Source organism: Eschrichtius robustus, chromosome 12 (assembly GCF_028021215.1).
Source record: "Eschrichtius robustus isolate mEscRob2 chromosome 12, mEscRob2.pri, whole genome shotgun sequence".
Taxonomy (NCBI): Eukaryota; Metazoa; Chordata; class Mammalia; order Artiodactyla; family Eschrichtiidae; genus Eschrichtius; species Eschrichtius robustus.
In genome coordinates, this window is record NC_090835.1 from 36,660,817 (window position 1) to 36,679,309 (window position 18,493).

The following is an 18,493-nucleotide window of genomic DNA, read 5'->3' on the forward strand; positions in this document are numbered from 1 at the left end:
TCTTGTTGAAATGGGGAGAGACTGGCTTCCTGAAAGAGTTGGCGGCCGGGGAGGGGACGACTTAGGCAGACAGGCTGCTTAGGGCACCCTGGCCCAGGCCCATGCCTTTGGACCAGGGGTCTGAGGGGCATGGCAGGCCTGGGCTCCCCCCTCCCCTGTGCCTTCCTGCTGGCAGCACTGAGGCCGGGAGGAATGCTTTACTAGCTGCAGAGATGAAAGCCTTGTGTGAACAGGCAGCAGAATGGGCCCTTCACGTGGCCGACAAGCCAGAACGGAGGGCGACAGGCATTCAGACAGGGTGGCTGGAGCTACCCGCTCTCCACCTGCCCCCAGTTGGCCTCTTGCACCCCAGGATCTCTCTCTGGTTTGCTAGGCCAGGAGCTCTGAGCTGCTGCCAAGAGAAACCAAGTCACAGGCATGGAGGGTATCAGAGAGAGAGCCCGGCAAGGGCTGAGGCACGCCTTCTCCCCAGGCCTCCCCTGATCCTCCCCTTCTCTGCCATTGGCCAGCTGGCCTCAGCAGCTCTGAGAGCATTTTCTCTGATGAATAAAAACGGAGACAAATTAATTCTCCTTTCATCCACATGGTCAGCTTGACAGACAATACCTTGAAAGCCCAGAGCTCAGGGAGGAGGAGTGGAAAGGAGTTCCTGGGGGGTTGGAGGATTGAGGACCAGTCACCCATGAATGCTCAGCCCCCAGTCCAATCCCACTCCCACCTATATCCATGTGGAGCTTCGCAGACAGAATCTCCTCCCTCTTTTCGTTTATCTACCACTTTCCATCTCATCTCAAGCTACACCTCCTCAGGAAGCCCTCCCTGATTGCCTCAATCCACAGAATGTGCTCACATTCTCCTCAGGGGACCAGAGTCAGTACCACTCAGCAGGCAATCATGCAATGGTGTCTGCTGCATCCCCCAACTGAAAGGTGAGCTTGCGTGGTGGGGACTAGGGGTGCTGCTTTTCCCAGCAGTCCTGCCAGCTCCATCACTCCTGCAAGATCCCATAGGAAATGCTGAGGAGACAGAGCAATCACACCAGGCCATCACTCTGAAGATGGTGGCCGCCAACATCTGCCCAGCTGCACATGACCACACTTTACACCCTCTTCCCCAGCCTACCTCCTCCCTCTGACCTGCAATTCCAGACCACACCAGTGAACAAGGTCCAGGATGCTGAGGTTCTGCTCACCAGGAGCAGCAGCCAGGAGGGGTTCCTACCAGTCCCTAAATGCCTGAGCCAAAGCTCCAAATGACAAGCCCCGAGACAGTGATATCTTGCGCAAGACATTTCTGTGGGGCCTGAGGAGCTGCAGAAAGCTGTTTATCGTAATTAGGCTCTGAGCGCCTCTGATTTCCACTTGTCCCCAAGCAGCTCATTGAGCATCGGTGGAATGATCTCTTTGCAGGGTGGGTGGCCTCATCATCTCAGCCCTGTGACCCACTAGGTACCCCCATCCCACCCCTCCTGGGAGCCTGAGTTTGCTGAGTCTGGGGACCAGACTGCCATTCTGACTTTTTCTCCACCTCTAAAAAGGTCTATGAACCCAGCAGGAGGCCTGGGTTCTGCAGCCGACTCACTGGGCAAGTCTCTTTTCTTGCCAGGCCTTTAGTTTTGCCATCTGCATATTGGAGAACACAAATCTTGCCCAGCCCTGAACCTGGGCCTCCTGTACAGAATGGTCTGAGGTACACCAGGACTGTTACCCTACCCCAAATACCTCCATTCTTGGCAAAAGCTTTGCCTTTCCCAGACCTCTGGGAGGAAGTGTGTAAGAAATTCCAACAGTCATAGCAGCACTATTCACAATAGCCAAAACATGGAAACAACCTAAATGTCCATCAACAGATGAATGGATAAAGAAGATGTGGTACATATACACAATGGAATACTACTCAGCCATAAAAAAATGAAATAATGCCATTTGCAGCAACATGGATGCAACTAGAGATTATCATACTAAGTGAAGTAAGTCAGAAAGAGAAAGACAAATACCATATGATATCACTTATATGTGAACTCTAAAATAGGGCACAGGGACTTCCCTGGTGGTCCAGTGGTTGAGAATCCATTTTGCAATGCAGGGGACACCAGTTCGATCCCTAGTCAGGAAACTAAGATCCCACATGCTGCGGGGCAACTAAGCCCACGTGCCACAACTAGAGAGCCCATGCACTGCAACAAAGAGCCCACACGCTGCAACTAAGACCTGACATAGCCTATATATAGATAAATAAGTAAATAAATAAATAAATTAGTGTTATAAAATAATAAAATAAAATAGGGCACAAATGAACCTATCTACAAAACAGAAACAGACTCACAGACATAGAGAACAGACTTGTGGTTGCCAAAGGGGAGATGGGGAGGGAAGGACTAAGAGTGTGGGATTAGCAGATGTAAACTATTATACATAGGATGGATAAACAACAAGGTCCTACTGTATAGCACAGGGAACTATATTCAATATTCTGTGATAAAACAATGGAAAAGAATATTTAAAGAAAGAATGTCTATAAGTATATAACAGAGTCACTTTGCTGTACAGCAGAGATTGGCACAATACTGTAAATCAACTATACTTCAGTTTAAAAAAATTTAAAAAAAAAACAAAAAAAAAGAAACTCTGACCGGTCAGCAAAAATAAGTTTGTTCAAGAGAGGGAGTTCCTCATTATCAGAGAGGTGGGGCCACGGTTAGCAGTGATGGCCTGGGGGTGTTCAAACAGCCAGGGCGGCAGCTGGAGCTGGCAGTCTCCTCGGCAACCTGCTTCCACACTCTAGGTCGGCAAACTGAGGTGGCAAGAGGGGAGAGGGCCTCACCCAAGGTCACAGCAGAGTAGGATGGGAACCTGGGGCTGGCCTGCAGGGTGTAGGGAGACACTAGAAGGGGGAGACAACACAAAGACCAGTGACCACAGGCATCTCCTTCCCTCTCCAGGAAGGGGAGGGGCATCCTTCGGAGCTTTCCACTCCTCCTGTCCCCTTGTCCCTCCTCCATTCCACCATCCGGTTGCGTTGCGAGGGAGGTGGTATCGGAGAGCCAGATACAGACAGTTCCTAGGATCTCAGTGTCCCCACCTGAACTGGCTGTTGGATCACCAGGGACCCCCAGGCCATCCTTTCCTCATGGGGGGTCCTTGCCCCAGTGTCCTCTTTCCCTGATACTCCTAACAAGCCACTCAAGAACCTGGCACTGGGCCCAAAAGACCCATGATGGGCAAAATATTGGAATCAAGCACATTCCTGCAACCCAGTGTGGCATTTGGGTTCGAACCAGCAATGGAGGTCATTTTGCTTCACCAAATTATCCTGACTCATATCCACCAAACAAGGAATGCATCTACATTTTGGAAGCTGCTCCACGTCAAAGAATAGAGTTGACCTTTGATGAACATTATTATATAGAACCATCATTTGAATGTCGGTTTGATCACTTGGGAGTTCAAGATGGGCCGTCTGGTTTCTCTCCACTTATAGATTGTTACTGTGGTGTGAAAAGCCCTCCATTAATTAGATCAACAGGGAGATTCGTGTGGATTAAGTTTGGTTCTGATGAAGAACTTGAAGGACTGGGATTTTGAGCAAAATAGTCGTTTATTCCAGATCCAGACTTTACTTACCTAGGAGGTATTTTAAATCCCATCCCAGATTGCCAGTTTGAGCTGTCAGGAGCTGACAGAATAGTGCGTTCTAGTCAGGTAGAACAAGAGGAAAAACCAAAACCCAGCCAAGCAGTTGACTGCATATGGACGATTAAAGCTACTCCAAAAACTAAGTTGACATGGAAAGTTGATCAAGGGACTTCCCTGGTGGCACAGTGGTTAAGAGTCCACCTGCCAATGCAGGGGACACGGGTTCGAGCCCTAGTCTGGGAAGATCCCACATGCCGTAGAGCAACTAAACCCGTACGCCACAACTACTGAAGCCCACGCGCCTAGAGCCCGTGCTCCGCAACAAGAGAAGCCACCACCATGAGAAGCCCACGCACCACAAGGAAGAGTAGCCGCCACTTGCCACAACTAGAGAAAGCCCATGAGCAGCAACAAAGACCCAATGCAGCCAAAAATAAGTCAATAAATACGTATATTTTTTTAAAAAAAGAACCTGGCACTGATAGGTCCCCTGCCCAGTTCCCCTGTACCCATGATGGGCCTCTGGGAAATGTCATCTCCACCTCTACACAGTGACTCTTAAGTGTGTAGGAGGCTTTCAGGTCTCCACATGGTCTAACAGAGGTGGCCCTGAGAGTATGACCCAAGACAGCCCCCTTCCCTCTTCTCTCTCCAACTGTCCACCCTGACCCAGCTCTGGGGACATCCTGGCCTCAGATCTCCTTCCAAGCAGAAGGAAACTTACTCTTGGAGACCCTGAGGGCAGAAACGGTTGCTCCCATTTTATAGGTGAGCAGACTGAGGTCCTGGAGTGGAGGTCTTGTCATGGACACACATGCTACTGGTAAGGCAGAGCTGGCTTGTCAGCTGGACCCTCTGCCCTTGACCAGGGCCGTCCCTGCTACCCATCCTGGTTGCACAGGCCCTCTTGAGTGGCCCTCAGAGCAGGCAGCTGGGCCTGGGGATGGGCAGGGAGTGCCTTGGGAAGGACGCGTGGGCTGGGGAGCAGGTGTAGTGGGGGGGCAGCAGGTGCAGGATAATGGGGCCACCAGGGGAGGCCCAGGGAGCAGGTGCCACCATGGGGGGTGAGGTTGTCATTGTTCATCCAGCTCTTGTGGGCCCCGAGCAGGAGGGGCATCTCTGTGAGCCCCTGGGCCACCTTGGCTCATGCTCAGAGGTCGTCCAGATGCCTGGGCTCAGGCACACAGCCAAGCCCCTCCCCTGGGTCCCAGCAACCCACCAGGTTGCCATGACAACCAGCACTTTCATCCTTGTCCCTTTGTCTGGTCACGGTCCAGCTTTTGTGACCAAGCCATAATTCGGGGGTGGAGAGAAAGGGGCCTTGCCTCCAGACACACTCAGCTGGGGTAGAGTTGTGAACCCGAGGCAGAGGGGACTGGAGGGCAGCTTAAAGGAAACTGGAAAAGCTGGGCTTTGCTGGCCATCAACCCCTGCAGCCTCCTCCCTTGGCTGCTGACCACACTCTCAGAGCTGAGTCTGCGGGCCTGCGAGTGACCAGGGCCCCAGGCTCTCCTGTCCCCTCGCTGTATCTCATTTTCCCATCTATAAATGGACCACCCCTCTCCACTGATGCACCATGGCTGAACAATTTGATGACTTCCCTGTATAACTGAGGAAACCAAGGCACGGAGCCAAGCTGGGCCTTGGCCTGGATCACGCCACAGAGAGCAAGAGGAAGAGCCAGGCCTACTGGGGATCCAGGACCTCAAGCCATTAGGCCCCCACGCCAAACGACAAATCAAGCCCCACAGTTGTCCCTTCTCCTGACACCCCCATGGGGAGGAGCCTAGCCACCAGGACTAGACAGGGCTGGGAGCAGGCTGTGGCCGCCCTGGCCCCACCAGCTGTGTGACCGTGAGGAAGCCCCTTCTCCTCCTGGAGCCCCAGTCTGTAAAATCAAGGGTGTTGAGGGTAATGGGGAGCCCTCCCACCCACAGCTGGGGTGAGAATGAAGCAAGGCGCACTCTGCACAAAGCAGACTCCATGCCGACCCCACAAACATCACACATCCTCCACTCCCAGCACCACCTCGGCCTGCCCAGAGGACTTGGCATCCCCATGTGTCCACCCTGACGCCCTGCTCCGGGCCTTTGCACCTGTGGTCCCTCCCCTGTGGCGCTCTCCCCCCCTCACACAGGAATCTGGAAGTCCCAGGTCACCAAGAGTTGGGAGAGCATGACCGCTGCTTAAATCTACAGGAATCCCCTAGAGACAAGTTCTGATGTTCAACAGGGAACCCCCGAGCAGAAGCAGAGCGTGCTCCGGGGATGGGATGGCACAGAAGAAGGGGAGCAGGATGGCTTTAGAGACTAGGCTGTCCTTTCTTCCTGGGCTGGCTCCTCTGATCTTTGAGGGGAGCCAGGAGTTCCTGCAAGCCCCCTGCCCCAGGCTTACTACCCCAGTATCGTGGGAGGAGTCTGGGCACCCCAACAATGATCAGCACAACCTTGAGGGTTTGGTGTGAGCTTCTGTAGGGTCTGCCGCCTTCCATGGGATTCAGGGCTCTCTCTGCAGGCCCCTTAGGCTCAGGACAGACACCCACCACCAGGGCAGCCCCACAGACATGACAGGGTCTGGGGATGTACCCCAGAGACACCTCCAGGCAGACACCTCAGTCAGGGTGGGTCTGCATCCCCCCTTCTCAGCCACCACTGGTCCCCCTGAATGAGACTAGAGGAGCAGAGGGCCACAGGGGAGGGTCTTGGGCTCTCCTGCAGTGCAGTGAACACTGAGCAGAGAACTGATTCCAAACAGCAGGGCCCCGGCCCCACGTCTCAACACGGCCCGGCCATCTCAAGAAAATGTCACTTCCTCTTCCCGTGAACATCTTCCTCTGGGATTAGCTCTGCATCTGTGCTGGATGTGCTGGGGCGGCAGCAGAGTCTGCTACCTGAGGCCATCAGGTGGGTGTTGGGGCCTGGGCTGAGGCTGCACCACTGGCGGCCCACGCCAGCAGGAGGACAATGCCCGCCTCTGTAGTTACTCATTATTGCTATGGGTTAGGAAGCTGTTACTGAGGAACTAGAATGTGTCATGAGGTTTATACATCATGTCATTTAATCCTCGCACCAGCCCTGGAAGATGGTGGCTATTATTGTTTCCCCTCTTACGGGTGAGGACACTGAAGCTCAGAAATGTTAAGCTTGGGAAAGGGGATCAGCAGACCCGCCTGAGGGGTGTGGGAGGGTAGGAGGGCATAGCTGAGGTCACCGTTAGGTAGAACACAGTGCAAGACAGATCTGGGCTCCGGGTAAAACATTCTGTGCAATGGCCTGAGCCAAGGGACTGGGCTATCCAGGTGGCAGGGAGCACCTGTCATGAGAGGCATGCAAGGAGAAGCTGGATGGGGTACCTGTTATTCAGGCATCAGGATGGAAACAGAGTCCCTGTCCAAAGCATGTGAGACCCTAAGGTGTCCATCTCAGCCTCACCCCAGTCCTGGAGGGTGCAGAGAAGGCAGCACCTCCCAGGTAGGGGTTGAAGGATGGAGGGGGACACACTGCCCAGACCATCCCCCTGTTGCCTCATCTCCAGGAGTGGCTTCCACTTTCCAAAGTATGTTTTAGTGAGAAGTTTCAGAGGACCAGGGACAAGGCACAGGTGGAAACACAAGACTGGGAGTGAGTACCCCAAATTTTGCATCCGAGGCGCTTGACTTGCCTCATCCTAGTGCCAGCCCTGTGGGGACACTTCAGGGCTCAGTCCCACTCCCACGTCCCCTCCCTAGGGAACTGACAGCTCTTCCTTCCCCACCCCTCACACCAAGCCCCATCAGTTCTACTCCTAAACATCCCTCAAATCCCCTCTTCTCCAGATCCACAGCCATGGCCCTGGGCACCACCTCCCCGGCCTCCCAGCCAGCAGTTACCAGTTCCTCCTACCCAGCAGCCCTTCTTAGACCCCTCCATGGCCCCTCCCTCGCCCTACTTGGCACCTTGTGCTGCCCTCTGGCCAGAGAGAGGCCCTTTTAGTTCCTGGTACACATCAGGTGCCTGCCCACTTCTCACCTGGATCATATTCACTGCAGCTCAGGCATTTTTCCTCCCAGGTCTGGGTTAAGCACCCCTGTGTTCCTATAGCCATGACAAAACTGTGTAGCCATGGCCATTAATATGTCTGCCTCAGGAATTCCCTGGCAGTCCAGTGGTTAGGACTCTGCGCTTTCACTGCCAAGGGCCCGGGATCAATCCCACAAGCCATGCAGTGCAACCAAAAGAAAAAAGAAAAAATATATATACATATATATGTGTGTGTCTGCCTCCTCAGGGAGACCAAAGGCACCATGGGGCAGGGTCCAACCTGTCTCGCCCAGCCTTGCATCCCCAGCCCTGCTGCCTGGCACAGAGGAGATGCTCAGTGACCGAGAGCCAAATGGATGAATGAATGAGAGTGTGGCCAAGGCTGGAAGGGCTGTCCTATACAGGCAGGTCCCCGGGGTCAGCTGGGTGTAGAAGCCAGAGCAGGAAGTGGGCTTGGGGAGATGTCAGGGCAGGAGACTGACTGAGAAAGCAGGTCCTCTGCAGAGGCCCCAGATTTGTGTGGTTCCCCCCTCCTACCCTGAAATGCAAAGAGGGGGCATCTCTAACAGCTACACATCTGCCAGAAAGGGACAGGAATTGGGGCCTTATGCCGAAGGGAGAGGGTGATGTAGGTGGATTCCTAGAGGTCTCACCCACTGCCTCTGAGTCACATCTTCCCTTTCAGCAAAGCCATTTTACAGTCGTCCTGGGGACCACCACGGGTGTGAGGGAATCCAAAGGTCCAGCCGCGGTGCACCCACCCTGCTCAGCTGGAGGGGGGATGCCTGTTGGTGGCTTTGTACAGCCCCCAACCCCAACCCCAACCCCGACCCCTGCACAGACAAGGAGCAAGTTTGAGAGGGCAGAAGGTTTCCCTGGGCTTGGCTGACCTTGAAACTCCAGCTACTGCTCTCTGCGGGTGGTCCCGGGCTAGCCCTCTGCTGCTTCATACTCCTCTCAGCTCAGTGGCAGCCTCCTGGACTTCCTGGCGGGCTTCCAGGCCGCAGAGGAAACCACCGCCTTTGCCACCACCACTACCGCTGCCACCACTGCTGCTGTGAAAATGCAATTACAGCAAACAGCCTCACTTGAGCCTCACCACCCACACCTGGAACTAATTAACTTAATTAGGCCTTAATGAGCTACACTGGTCAGAAGGCCTATTTTTACTTAATTATCCCCTAATGTGCTTGGCATGGAAGAGCCCGGGACCAGGAGGATGGCTTTGGTGGTGGCAGCCACCTCTTCTCTGTGCAGAAGGGACACCCAGGAGTCATGCCTGCAGGCCAGGAGTGAACCTCAAAGCTGAAAGTCGGAGAGTGGGGGTGAGCCAGGGGCCACAGGCCACCCTGTGGGAACAGCGCCCCTCTCCCAGCCCCATCATTCCAGCCACCCTGCCTCAGCTGGGGCTGAAGCCACACCCGGGCCCCCCTAGCCCTAGCACATCGCCCTGTTAGGATCTTCTGCATCGCACCTGCACCACACTATTCTTTTTCCTGACTCCCACTAGAGTATAGGTTCCACGAGGGTAAGGACTGCATCTTGGTCCCTACTGAATCTCCAGCCTAGAACAACATGTGCCTGGCACATAGTAAGGACTTTTTGTTGAATGGACGTTGAGGGAAGGCCTTGACCCTCTCACAAACAGCCAGAGTCCCCAGCCCCTTCCACGAGCTCCCCAGAGCCCACCCAAACACCTCACACCTGAAGATGACATCCCCACATCCTACTCTGGCCTCCCAGCCTCTGCTCACACTGGTCCTACCATCTGAAGTACATCCTCTGTGAACTGAAATTCTTGCCTGTCCCAGGCCCTGCAGGTGCCGTCTCCTGACCAGTGAGGAAGAGGGTTGGGACCTCTACTTGTTTGAACTTGGCTCTTCCCGGCACTTATCTCTGCCTACCCTTTGGAGGACACTCCTAGGGGCTGGGTCTGTCTGAACCCTGAGACCATGAGCCCCTGGATGTAGTGACCCTCATCTTTGCTGACCCATCGCTCCCCATTTAACCCCAGTAACCAGGCCCAAGGTGGCTGGCCCATAGTCAACGATTAGCAAACAAGTTGGCCTCACCTTGATCATATGCCTCCAGACCCAGAGAGGGGCTTGGATGAAAGCCAAGTCCAGCCAGTTGCGGGTATTGCCTATAAGAGGGGGCACCACTTAGTGGGAAGGTCTGGGATGGCCCCCAGAGCCCATGCCTCCCAGACAGGATTCCCCAGTTCAGAAGGGCAGGGGGCCCAGCCTGGGGCAGTTGGAATTGCCAGTCAGAGCTGTCTCCCCAGGGGGCCTGACCCACATGCAGGGCATAGGTGGGACAGAAAGAGGAGGGACAACTATGACGACATAATTTGGAGGGAGGGAAGAAAGATGTCACATTCCTTGGGTCCCACCTCCCTGGGGACTCTGGACAGTGTCAGGATGTCTGAAATCATAGACTCTCCCTTCACACAGGGATACTGAGGCCTGAGAGAGAGAATCCGCACAGGTGACCCAGCCAGGCAGAGTGTAGAGTTGCTGGGACCTGATTTTGGCTCTAACAGCACCTCTTGGAGGCCCTGGAGCCTCAGCTTGCCCATCTTTACAATGGTGGCACTGATTCCCATCTTCCCTCACTTCCTTCCCCCCCACCCCCGCCCAGGAAAGCTGTGAGGCTCACTGAGGGGAAGGCTGTGGATGGTCTCAGGCAGGTCAGGGCCCCGCCTCCTGGCCTTGTGGAAGGAGGCAGGGGGTGGGGAGTGCAGAGGAGGCTGAGGGAGCAGGACTCTGGGGGCCCCCCCGGTGATTCCCTGCCCCCTCCTAGGGGAAGGAGCCATGGGGCAGGAGACCTCCCTGAAGCTGAGTGGGAGCTGCCTGGGCTCAAGGAGTGTCTGGCCACGTTGGGCTGCCTCTTGGGTCAGCACTGCCACCATCAGATCTAACACCTCCCAAGCCTCAGTTTACCACAAGTCCAATGAGGATAGCAGTAATCAATCCAGTCCTTCCAGTCTGTGGCCTCAAAGAGCCACCCTGAGGGGCCAATAGGCTAGTGGCTGGTGTGAGCAGCAAAACCCTGAAGAGAGAAGAGACAGCCTGCTAATGGTAGCATTTCAGGCAGAGAACCTGGGGGCAGAGGGGCCTAGACTGCCCGGGCCCCCGATCTCAGCCAGCCCAGCCTAGCCAGGGCCCTGGCTGTGGGGACGGCAGTGCCCATCTGTGATGGGAGAGGCTTGGTCAGGGATGCCATCAGCCCTGGAAACTGCCTTTCTGCTCCTGCCGACTCTTCTGTCCTCGCCTGTCAGCTGCTGACAGTCACCCCGCCCCACGCACACACCGGCCACTGCCTCCAAAGCAGAGGCAGCTGCTGCGGCCTCCATGCTGGAACCAAAACTGAATGAGCATTTTCACAATGTTGCCTCCCGCTGACGGCTCATAATTGCATGTTGAAGCCATGTGATGGAGCCCAACTTACACTAATTATGTCATTACCCTAATTAAGTAAATACTGTATGTGCTAATTGGCTGAAATCTCTTCGGGGGGGATGGGCAGGGGGAGAGAAAGCCCGTGTCCCCTAGGCTTTCACATGGATGGGCTGGAGCTAATAAATTCGGGGTGGAGGGGGGGCATTCCTCCCTCAGTTTGGCAGGTCCTGCCGTCACCCAGGTGGGATTCAGGGAGGACCCTCGGCCGCTGCCCTGGACAGGCTTGCCCATGCTCCAGGGGAGAAAGCAGAAGGTGCTGGACAGGTGGTCAGAGATCCAGGCTGGAGGCCTGCCTTTGCCCTGACAGGCCAGTGGTCTTAAACAACCTTCTACCTCTCTCCAGTGGGTCCTCTTGCCCACCCCCCACCTCAGCCAGCCCAGAGCCTGTGGAATCTCAGATGTACAGGGCACAGTGGCATCAGAGGGGACTCAATGTCCAGGAAGGACTAACCAAGCCACTGTCATCCACCTATATAGGACACTAGTTACATGCCCGGCCTGGGACAGCAGGAGGGAGAAAGGCTGATGACCGAGCAAAGCCCTAGGCCTTGGGGACAGCACCAGTGTGAGCCAGCAAAGGAATAAACAGAGCTGGCATGTGAGGTGGAAGACAGCCTGAGGAAGTCAGGAAGGCTTCCTGGAAGAGGAGGACCTCAACTGTGAGAGAGGAAATCAGGGCCTCAGAGATCAGATCATCTTTCAAGGTGTGATTTTTTTTTTTTAATGCCAAACTTTTTAACCATAACCTTCAGGTTGGGGTTAGGAGAGAGAAGAGAGCATCCATCTGGAGGACGGCCCCCAGATGGGACTCCAACCCATTTGGGGGTACTGAGGGACACAGAAGGAATGCCAGCCCTGTGCCAGGGACAGTTGTGTCCAGAATGACCAGAGCCCTCATCCTGCCCTCTCTAAGCCTATCACCATGGACCAGCTGTCAAGCGAGGGCCCCCATCCCTGTCCTGTCTCTCATGAGGCTGTGGGGTGGGTCCCAAAGGCAAGAGTTTGAGGCCTCAGCACTGCAGCTGGGGCCTCCAAGAGCTGGGTCTTCTCAAACCCAACAGAGCCAGGCAGTGCCCAGTCTGGCGAGTGTGCCCAGGTGCCTCAGTGTGGGCATCCCTGTTCTCCCAGCTCCACCCCACCCGCCTGCTGCCACCTCCGTAGACATATGCTGCAGCTCCACACCCTGCAAACACCACATGCTCACTTTGGTGAGCAATGGCTCCCTGCCTCCGAGGATGGAGGAAAGAAAAAACAAGAGGGACGTGGGGCCTAGCCCTGGACAGGCCCAACTCCCAAGGCAGCCTCGGCCAAGCCCCTCCAGCTCCCAGGCCTCATGCTCCCAAGAGATGATATGCACTCATTCATTGCCTGTCCCGGGCCTCCATTCATTCGGCACAACATGGTCTGGGCTCCCCTACACTGGCTCCAGGAGACAGAAACAGATAAGAAACCATCCTTTCATCCATGACATCTGCAACTTACTCTCAAATGGCTCAGGAAAAAAATTACATATAACTATGCACACATACAGAGCAAATACATATATAGAGAGGGAAAGCAAGTGAGGAAAAATATTAACAACAGTCGACATGGCTAGAGGGTACATGGGTGTCTTACACTATTCTTATTGACAATTCTTCTGTAAATTTGCATTTATTTAGTAGTAAATGGAAGGAAGGAGGGGAGGAAGGAAGGAAGGGAGGAAGTGAGGAAGGAAGGGAGGAAGGGAGGGAGGGAGGGAGGGAGGTCCTTTCCTTTTATGGGATTCCAGGCTACGAGAGGAGGTAGCTGGAACAGTGGCAGCCGGGTTGATGTGGCCCTCCTTGGTGGGGCTGGGACGGCTTCCCTGAGGAGGTGGAGGGAGTTGGGCTAGGCAGAGTCTAAGGGCATCTAGCTCTTACCCTTCCACGAAGGGTGGGATGGAGGCTGACTCCTCCTCTCCCTGTCACAGCTTTAGGCAAGCCCACAGCTCCCTCCCCTCTTCCTGCTCTCCAAAGCATGTTGGTGTGCTGGACTTTCTATAAGGAGTCTCCAGTGGGATGAGAAGGGGAACTTCCCTTGGTCATAAGCTTAGGAGGGCCTCCTGTGCCTCTGAGCATGGGAGGAGACTGGACCAGCCCGGGGTGCTGTGCCTGGGACTAGAGAGGGATAGGATGGCTCTGATCAAGGCCACCCTACCTCCCCTGCCCCTCACAGCACTAACACAGACATGTGCCCCAGCAGCCCAAGCCCAAGCAGAATTCCCTGATGCCCTTGCCTGTCACAGCAGCACTTGGCAGCAGGAGGGAGCAGCAGGAAGTGGTTCATTGTTCCATCCTTCATTAGGTCTGCATTAGGCAGCCCAAGAATCGTGGGATGTGCAGGAGGCCTCTGCTTTAGATGGGCCTGTTAAGGGGCTGCAGCTCTGGACCCGCCCCCTGCAGCCTCCTTCCCAACTCACCCCCTCCCTATCCCCTGCTTCCCCACTCCCTTCATTCTTCCCCATTGTGCCTACCATCCTCCCCACCTCCCTTGGGGCCCCAAATGCTCCTCCCTAAAAGGGGACTTCCCCTACCCAGTTCTCAGTCCAGGCTTTGGACCCCATCAACCATCCCCTCCCCCAAAGACACAGTGACAGTGGCATCCCGATGTGTGGTCAGTCTCAGCAGAATGAAGGGGACCCCTGCCCGCTTTCACAGCCCATCCCCTCTCCCCTTGACCTCAGGCTGACACTTCAGAGCCTGGACCGCCCCAGAGTGGACCTGCCCTCCATTCAGGAGACTCTGTCCAGGACGCTCCAGACTGCGGCACCCAGAGGTCAGCAGGGGCCCGTTCCTCCATTCGGACACCTTTGTTCTTCTCCCGCCTTTGTCCCTGGCCCGTCCTCCTAGCCAGCCCACAGCCCAGAGCCTTACCCCTCGCCTGGCGGCTCGCCTCTCCCTCCCATTCCCCTTCGTGGCCTTTTGCCCACTCAAGTAGCAGAGCCTGGCATGGGATGGGGTGGGGCCTCCCTGCCCACCCTGCCCAGCCCCCAGCCCGCCCGCCCCCTGCAGCCCTCCTCTCCACCGCTCCCTCTCCTGCCCACGCCCCCCTCACTTGCCCCATGTCCCGCCCCTCTAACAACCTCCCCTCTCTAGGTCTGGCCCCCTCACCTCCTCCGCCCCCTCCCCATTTCCTCTTCCCTCTCTTTCCTTGGCCCTTCAGTCCCTGGAAGTCAGGCCTCCTCCCCTCCCCTCTTCTCTCTCATCCTCTCCCTTCTCTCTTCCCCCTCCAGTCTCCACTCCTTCGCCTGCTCACTCACCCTCTCCCTCTCCTGCTGCCCCCCTCTCTCTCCCCCACCTCTTTGTTTCAGCTGAGAACCGGCTCCTCGGGACAGTTCCCACACCGCAGTGCCTCTGGTGAGGAGACAGCGCCGCCGAGGTGAGCTGAGCGATCGGGCACCGGCAGGCGCGGGCAGCCGGAGCTCTGGGGGCAGGTGGGTGGGGAGACGGGGCAGTCCAGCCTGCCGCTTCTCTGCCCGGACCAGTGGGAGCAGCAGTCGGAGTGCCAGCTTCAGATTCCCCGGTGGTTAGCCGGAGCCAAGGACAGAGGGGCAGCCAGTTGGCCACGGCGGGCAAAGCTAGTCAGGAGCTGGCAGGCTCTGTCCCAGCCCTGGTGCCTGGCTTCTGTGGGTGGCCCTGGGCGGAGGGAGACCCTCAGGGGGTACCCGACTGGGTGGGCGGGGGGCTGGGCTGCCCAGAACAGCCATCCCTGACGGTCTGAATGTATGCCCAGTCTTAAAGAGTCCAGAGCTCAGGACCCTGCCTCTGGCTGGGTTGCGGCTGCAAGGTTGCCAGGTGGCAGCAGCGGAGCTGTCCGTGGGGCTGTGACCCCTACAAGTGTCCATTCCTGGGGGGCTGTGGTTGCTGGTCAGGTATGTGCTGGACCACTCCCATTGCCCAGGTGGGGGGTGTGGGCGAAGGAGAGCTCTGCCCCATGCTACAGGCTGGCTGCTTTCACCCCAAGCTACTGACCACCAGACCCAGAGAGCCACATGGAGGAGGGGCACTTCTCCCTGCCCTATGGGTCTCTGACCAGCTCCCCCAAGATGGGGTCCCCAGGACAGCTCTACCCAGAGTTGCAATCAATAGGGATTCAGGTCCAAGCTCACATGTTCCTGCCGTCAGCTTCCTGGGGTGAACTGAGCAGGACAGGGAGGAATGCCTTGATGGGGGTGGTGGGCAGCTGGGAGAGAACAGGTGGAAACGGAGCCCTGGCTCTTGAGTAAGGCTGTAAGTGTGAGTACTGGAGATGACCCAGGGCTACACAGTGATCCGGAGACCCTGACGCTGGGTAGGAGTGGATGGAAGGGGCAGGAGCCAGTGCCATGGGCCCCACCCCCTTCTCAGCTGGAGCTGGGGATAGAGAGACAGGGCTGGATGGGGACAGAGGATGCCTCTCACACTTCCCCAGAGAGGCGAGCAGGGAGGCTCTGCAGGCTGCCAGAGGAGGGGCAGGAAAGGCCAGGAATGTGAGGGAAAGGGTGGGGGGATTCCCACTGGGGTGCATCTTGGGGGCCAGACCCTGGCTATCTGGCTAGGGCAGGGCCAGATCCTACAGCTCCTTGAACCCCCAGGAGCCAGCAGTGGACAAGATCATGGTGGGTAGTGATCCCATGAGGCAGAGCTGTGAGGGGCATTTTTCCCGCTAGGACTGGGTAGACGGGGCACTTGTTTCTGGGGGCCAACTCTCCCTAGACAGAGCCTCCTTATCTGAGCTGGCAACAGCCCCTCCCAGACAGAGCAACCTGTAGAGAGAGGGGGCATCAGAGCTGGGGGCCCCGGGGCCCCGAGCCCACCCCACACAGCCTCTCCAGAACAGGGCAGCCTGAGCCAGGGAAGCGGGACAGCAAAGCTTCACGACTGGCCTTCTGGTTGCCTAGGGAGGGGTTGACCGTCAGACATCCCTGTCTCAGGGAGAAAGGCCAACCCTCCCAGCCTGGGCAGAGCTCACCCCAGCTCTGTGGCCCTATCTGTCAAGCGACAGCCCACCTAGGCCACTGGCTTCCCCATCACTCAGGGCGTGTCAGTGTTCCCCCCGCCCCTACTCAACCCCTGTCCTCCCCTAGCACACAGGATTCCTCTCACCCAGCTAGGGACTCCTGGCCTGGGGTCAAGCCAGTTCTCCCCCATGCAGCCTGGGCCTCATCAGGTCTCCCTCACACGTGATCCAAGCCCAGAGGGATCAGGCTGCCCCACCTGTTTTTCTAAGCCCTGAGGGGCTCTCTCGAAGGCTGAGTCAGCTTACTCTAGCTCCAGCTGATCCCCCCCACTGGCTCTGTGATCTCCCATGGCACTGTGCACCCCAGCAGCCATTAAAGACTCAAATACCACACCCTGCCAGTGCCAGTCCAGTGCCAGAGGGCAGTAGTCACTCGCTCGGCCTCAGTCAGTGAGCACCAAGACCTCGCCGGCTCAACCCCGACCCTGCCTGGAAGAAGGGGCCTCCCTGAGCCAAGAACTCCCTGAGCTTCTCCTTGGAAGAGGCCAATACCTCTCCCTTCTCTCCCCCTGTCCCTGACCCCCTTCCACAGAGCTTTCCTACCTACATCCATCTGCTGCCGACACCTCCCCAGAGAGGTAAGCAGGATAAGGATGTTGTCCCCATTAAACAGAGGGGAAAACCAAGGCCTGGAGAAAGGAGGCTGGCATGGCCAAGATAAGGACCTAGGACCCGACTCCCACTCCAGTGCTCCTTCCAGGTCTTTTAACTGCCACCTTGGTGAGACCCTATATGCAGTGGGGTGCCTATGCTCACCAAAGTCCACTCGCTGCCCAGGCTCTCTGCCCCACAAATCCTCATGCCCTGATGGCATTCCCAGCAACAGAGGAGCTAGGTTACTCCCAGGGGTGTTTGAGCCAGGGCTTCCAACCTTGGTTCCAAAGTGGGCATCCAAAGGGTTGCCTGGGCTGGCTGAAGGCTGCCGGAATGAGGCTACAGAGGAGCGGGCAGGGAGGAGGTGGGAGGGGGTTCCCGGGCCTGGTGATGCACCTCTCTCCTACATGCCGCACCTCTTCCACCCACCCCCCCACCCCCATGGTAAGGATGGCCTCAGCATCAAAGCCCTAAGACAGCCTCCTGGCATCACTCCTTGCCAAAACTCCTTGTGGGGCCTGCCACCACTGTCAGTGTGAAGTGCAACCCCTTCAGCCAGGCACACGAGGCCTTTTGCCAATTGGCCTCTGCCAGCCTTTATGGCCTCCTTGCTGAACTTGCATCACCGTCTCCCCAACATTCTAACCACGCCAAACTGTGTGTGTCCCCCACCCAACTCAGAGCATGGCTCTGAGGCCCACTCAGTGACTGTGGGTTGAACTGGACACACACGCCTACACGTCTCCGAGCACACACACAGATGTGCATACAGATGCAGGCACACACCTTTGTGTGGAAACACACCGCATGTGGCTTTTTGCCAAATCACACACACAATGGAGCTGTGAAATCTAAGCCAAGAGGGACTGACAAATCTGTTCTAAGGATCCCTCAAGAGACCAGCCATGGTCACGTCACCATCCCCAAGCCCTTGGCAGGGCAGCAGGGAAGCAGGAGTGGATCTCTGGCTCTGGCTGAGCCCTTGACAGGCCCCAGGGTCTCTAAGCCCCAGAGGGTAGGCAGAGGATAGTCAAGCACGTCCCAACCAGGCTCTCATTCTGGTTCTGTGGCAGACTTGCTGTGCAGCCCCAGACAAGCCACCTTCCCTCTCTGTTTCACCAGCTATAAAACAAATGGATTTGGATTGGCAGACACCTAAAGGCTGGCCAGGCCCATTGCCCAGCTGCTCTCAGTTCATGCCAAGTGTAGAGAATGGAAGCTGCTGGGGATGGAGATGAGGTGGGAACGAGGGCAGCAGGAACCCAAGTGGGGACAGACGGAAGCCAAGAGCCACAGGACGGGAACAGTTATTATGACCCATAATTGACATTTATGGAGCAAATAATAAGTCCTACAGAACACTCACCATGTAGGCTTTATCTCATATTTTCATCTAGATTGCAGCCAAATATATCCTTTCTCATCTTGGGGTTACCAAATGGGCAAATCTAATGGGTTAGGCCCAATCCAGCCTCTGGCCTCCAGCCCCCACAAACACAGGCCCAGGGCAGGGGCCAAGGTGGCCAGGGGGAGACTCTAGCAAGACCCCACTCTCACTCACCCCTCAGCAGGTGTGTAAGCAGCTATGCGCACAGGAAGCAGCACAGCACAGCCCGCACTGAGGATCTCCGTGTACACACACTGATGCGTTCCCCCTCCTGCAATGCCAACACCAACACCTGCGTGCTCACATGCCACCACACACATGCATGCACATGCTCAGGACATGGCAGACAGGCCCTCTGCCACAGCCCCAACCCTCTTA

At 56.4% G+C, this 18,493-nt stretch overlaps 1 protein-coding gene across 1 annotated transcript; it reads left to right on the forward strand.

Moving 5' to 3' along the window:
* Nucleotides 1-894: 894 nt before the first annotated feature.
* On the forward strand, nucleotides 895-14,666 carry LOC137774011 (neuropilin and tolloid-like protein 2). Its single transcript, XM_068559152.1, is given in 5 exon segments — nucleotides 895-929; nucleotides 3,179-3,812; nucleotides 8,616-8,711; nucleotides 14,447-14,514; nucleotides 14,621-14,666. Coding segments are annotated over 5 exon segments (879 nt in total).
* Nucleotides 14,667-18,493: the final 3,827 nt, after the last annotated feature.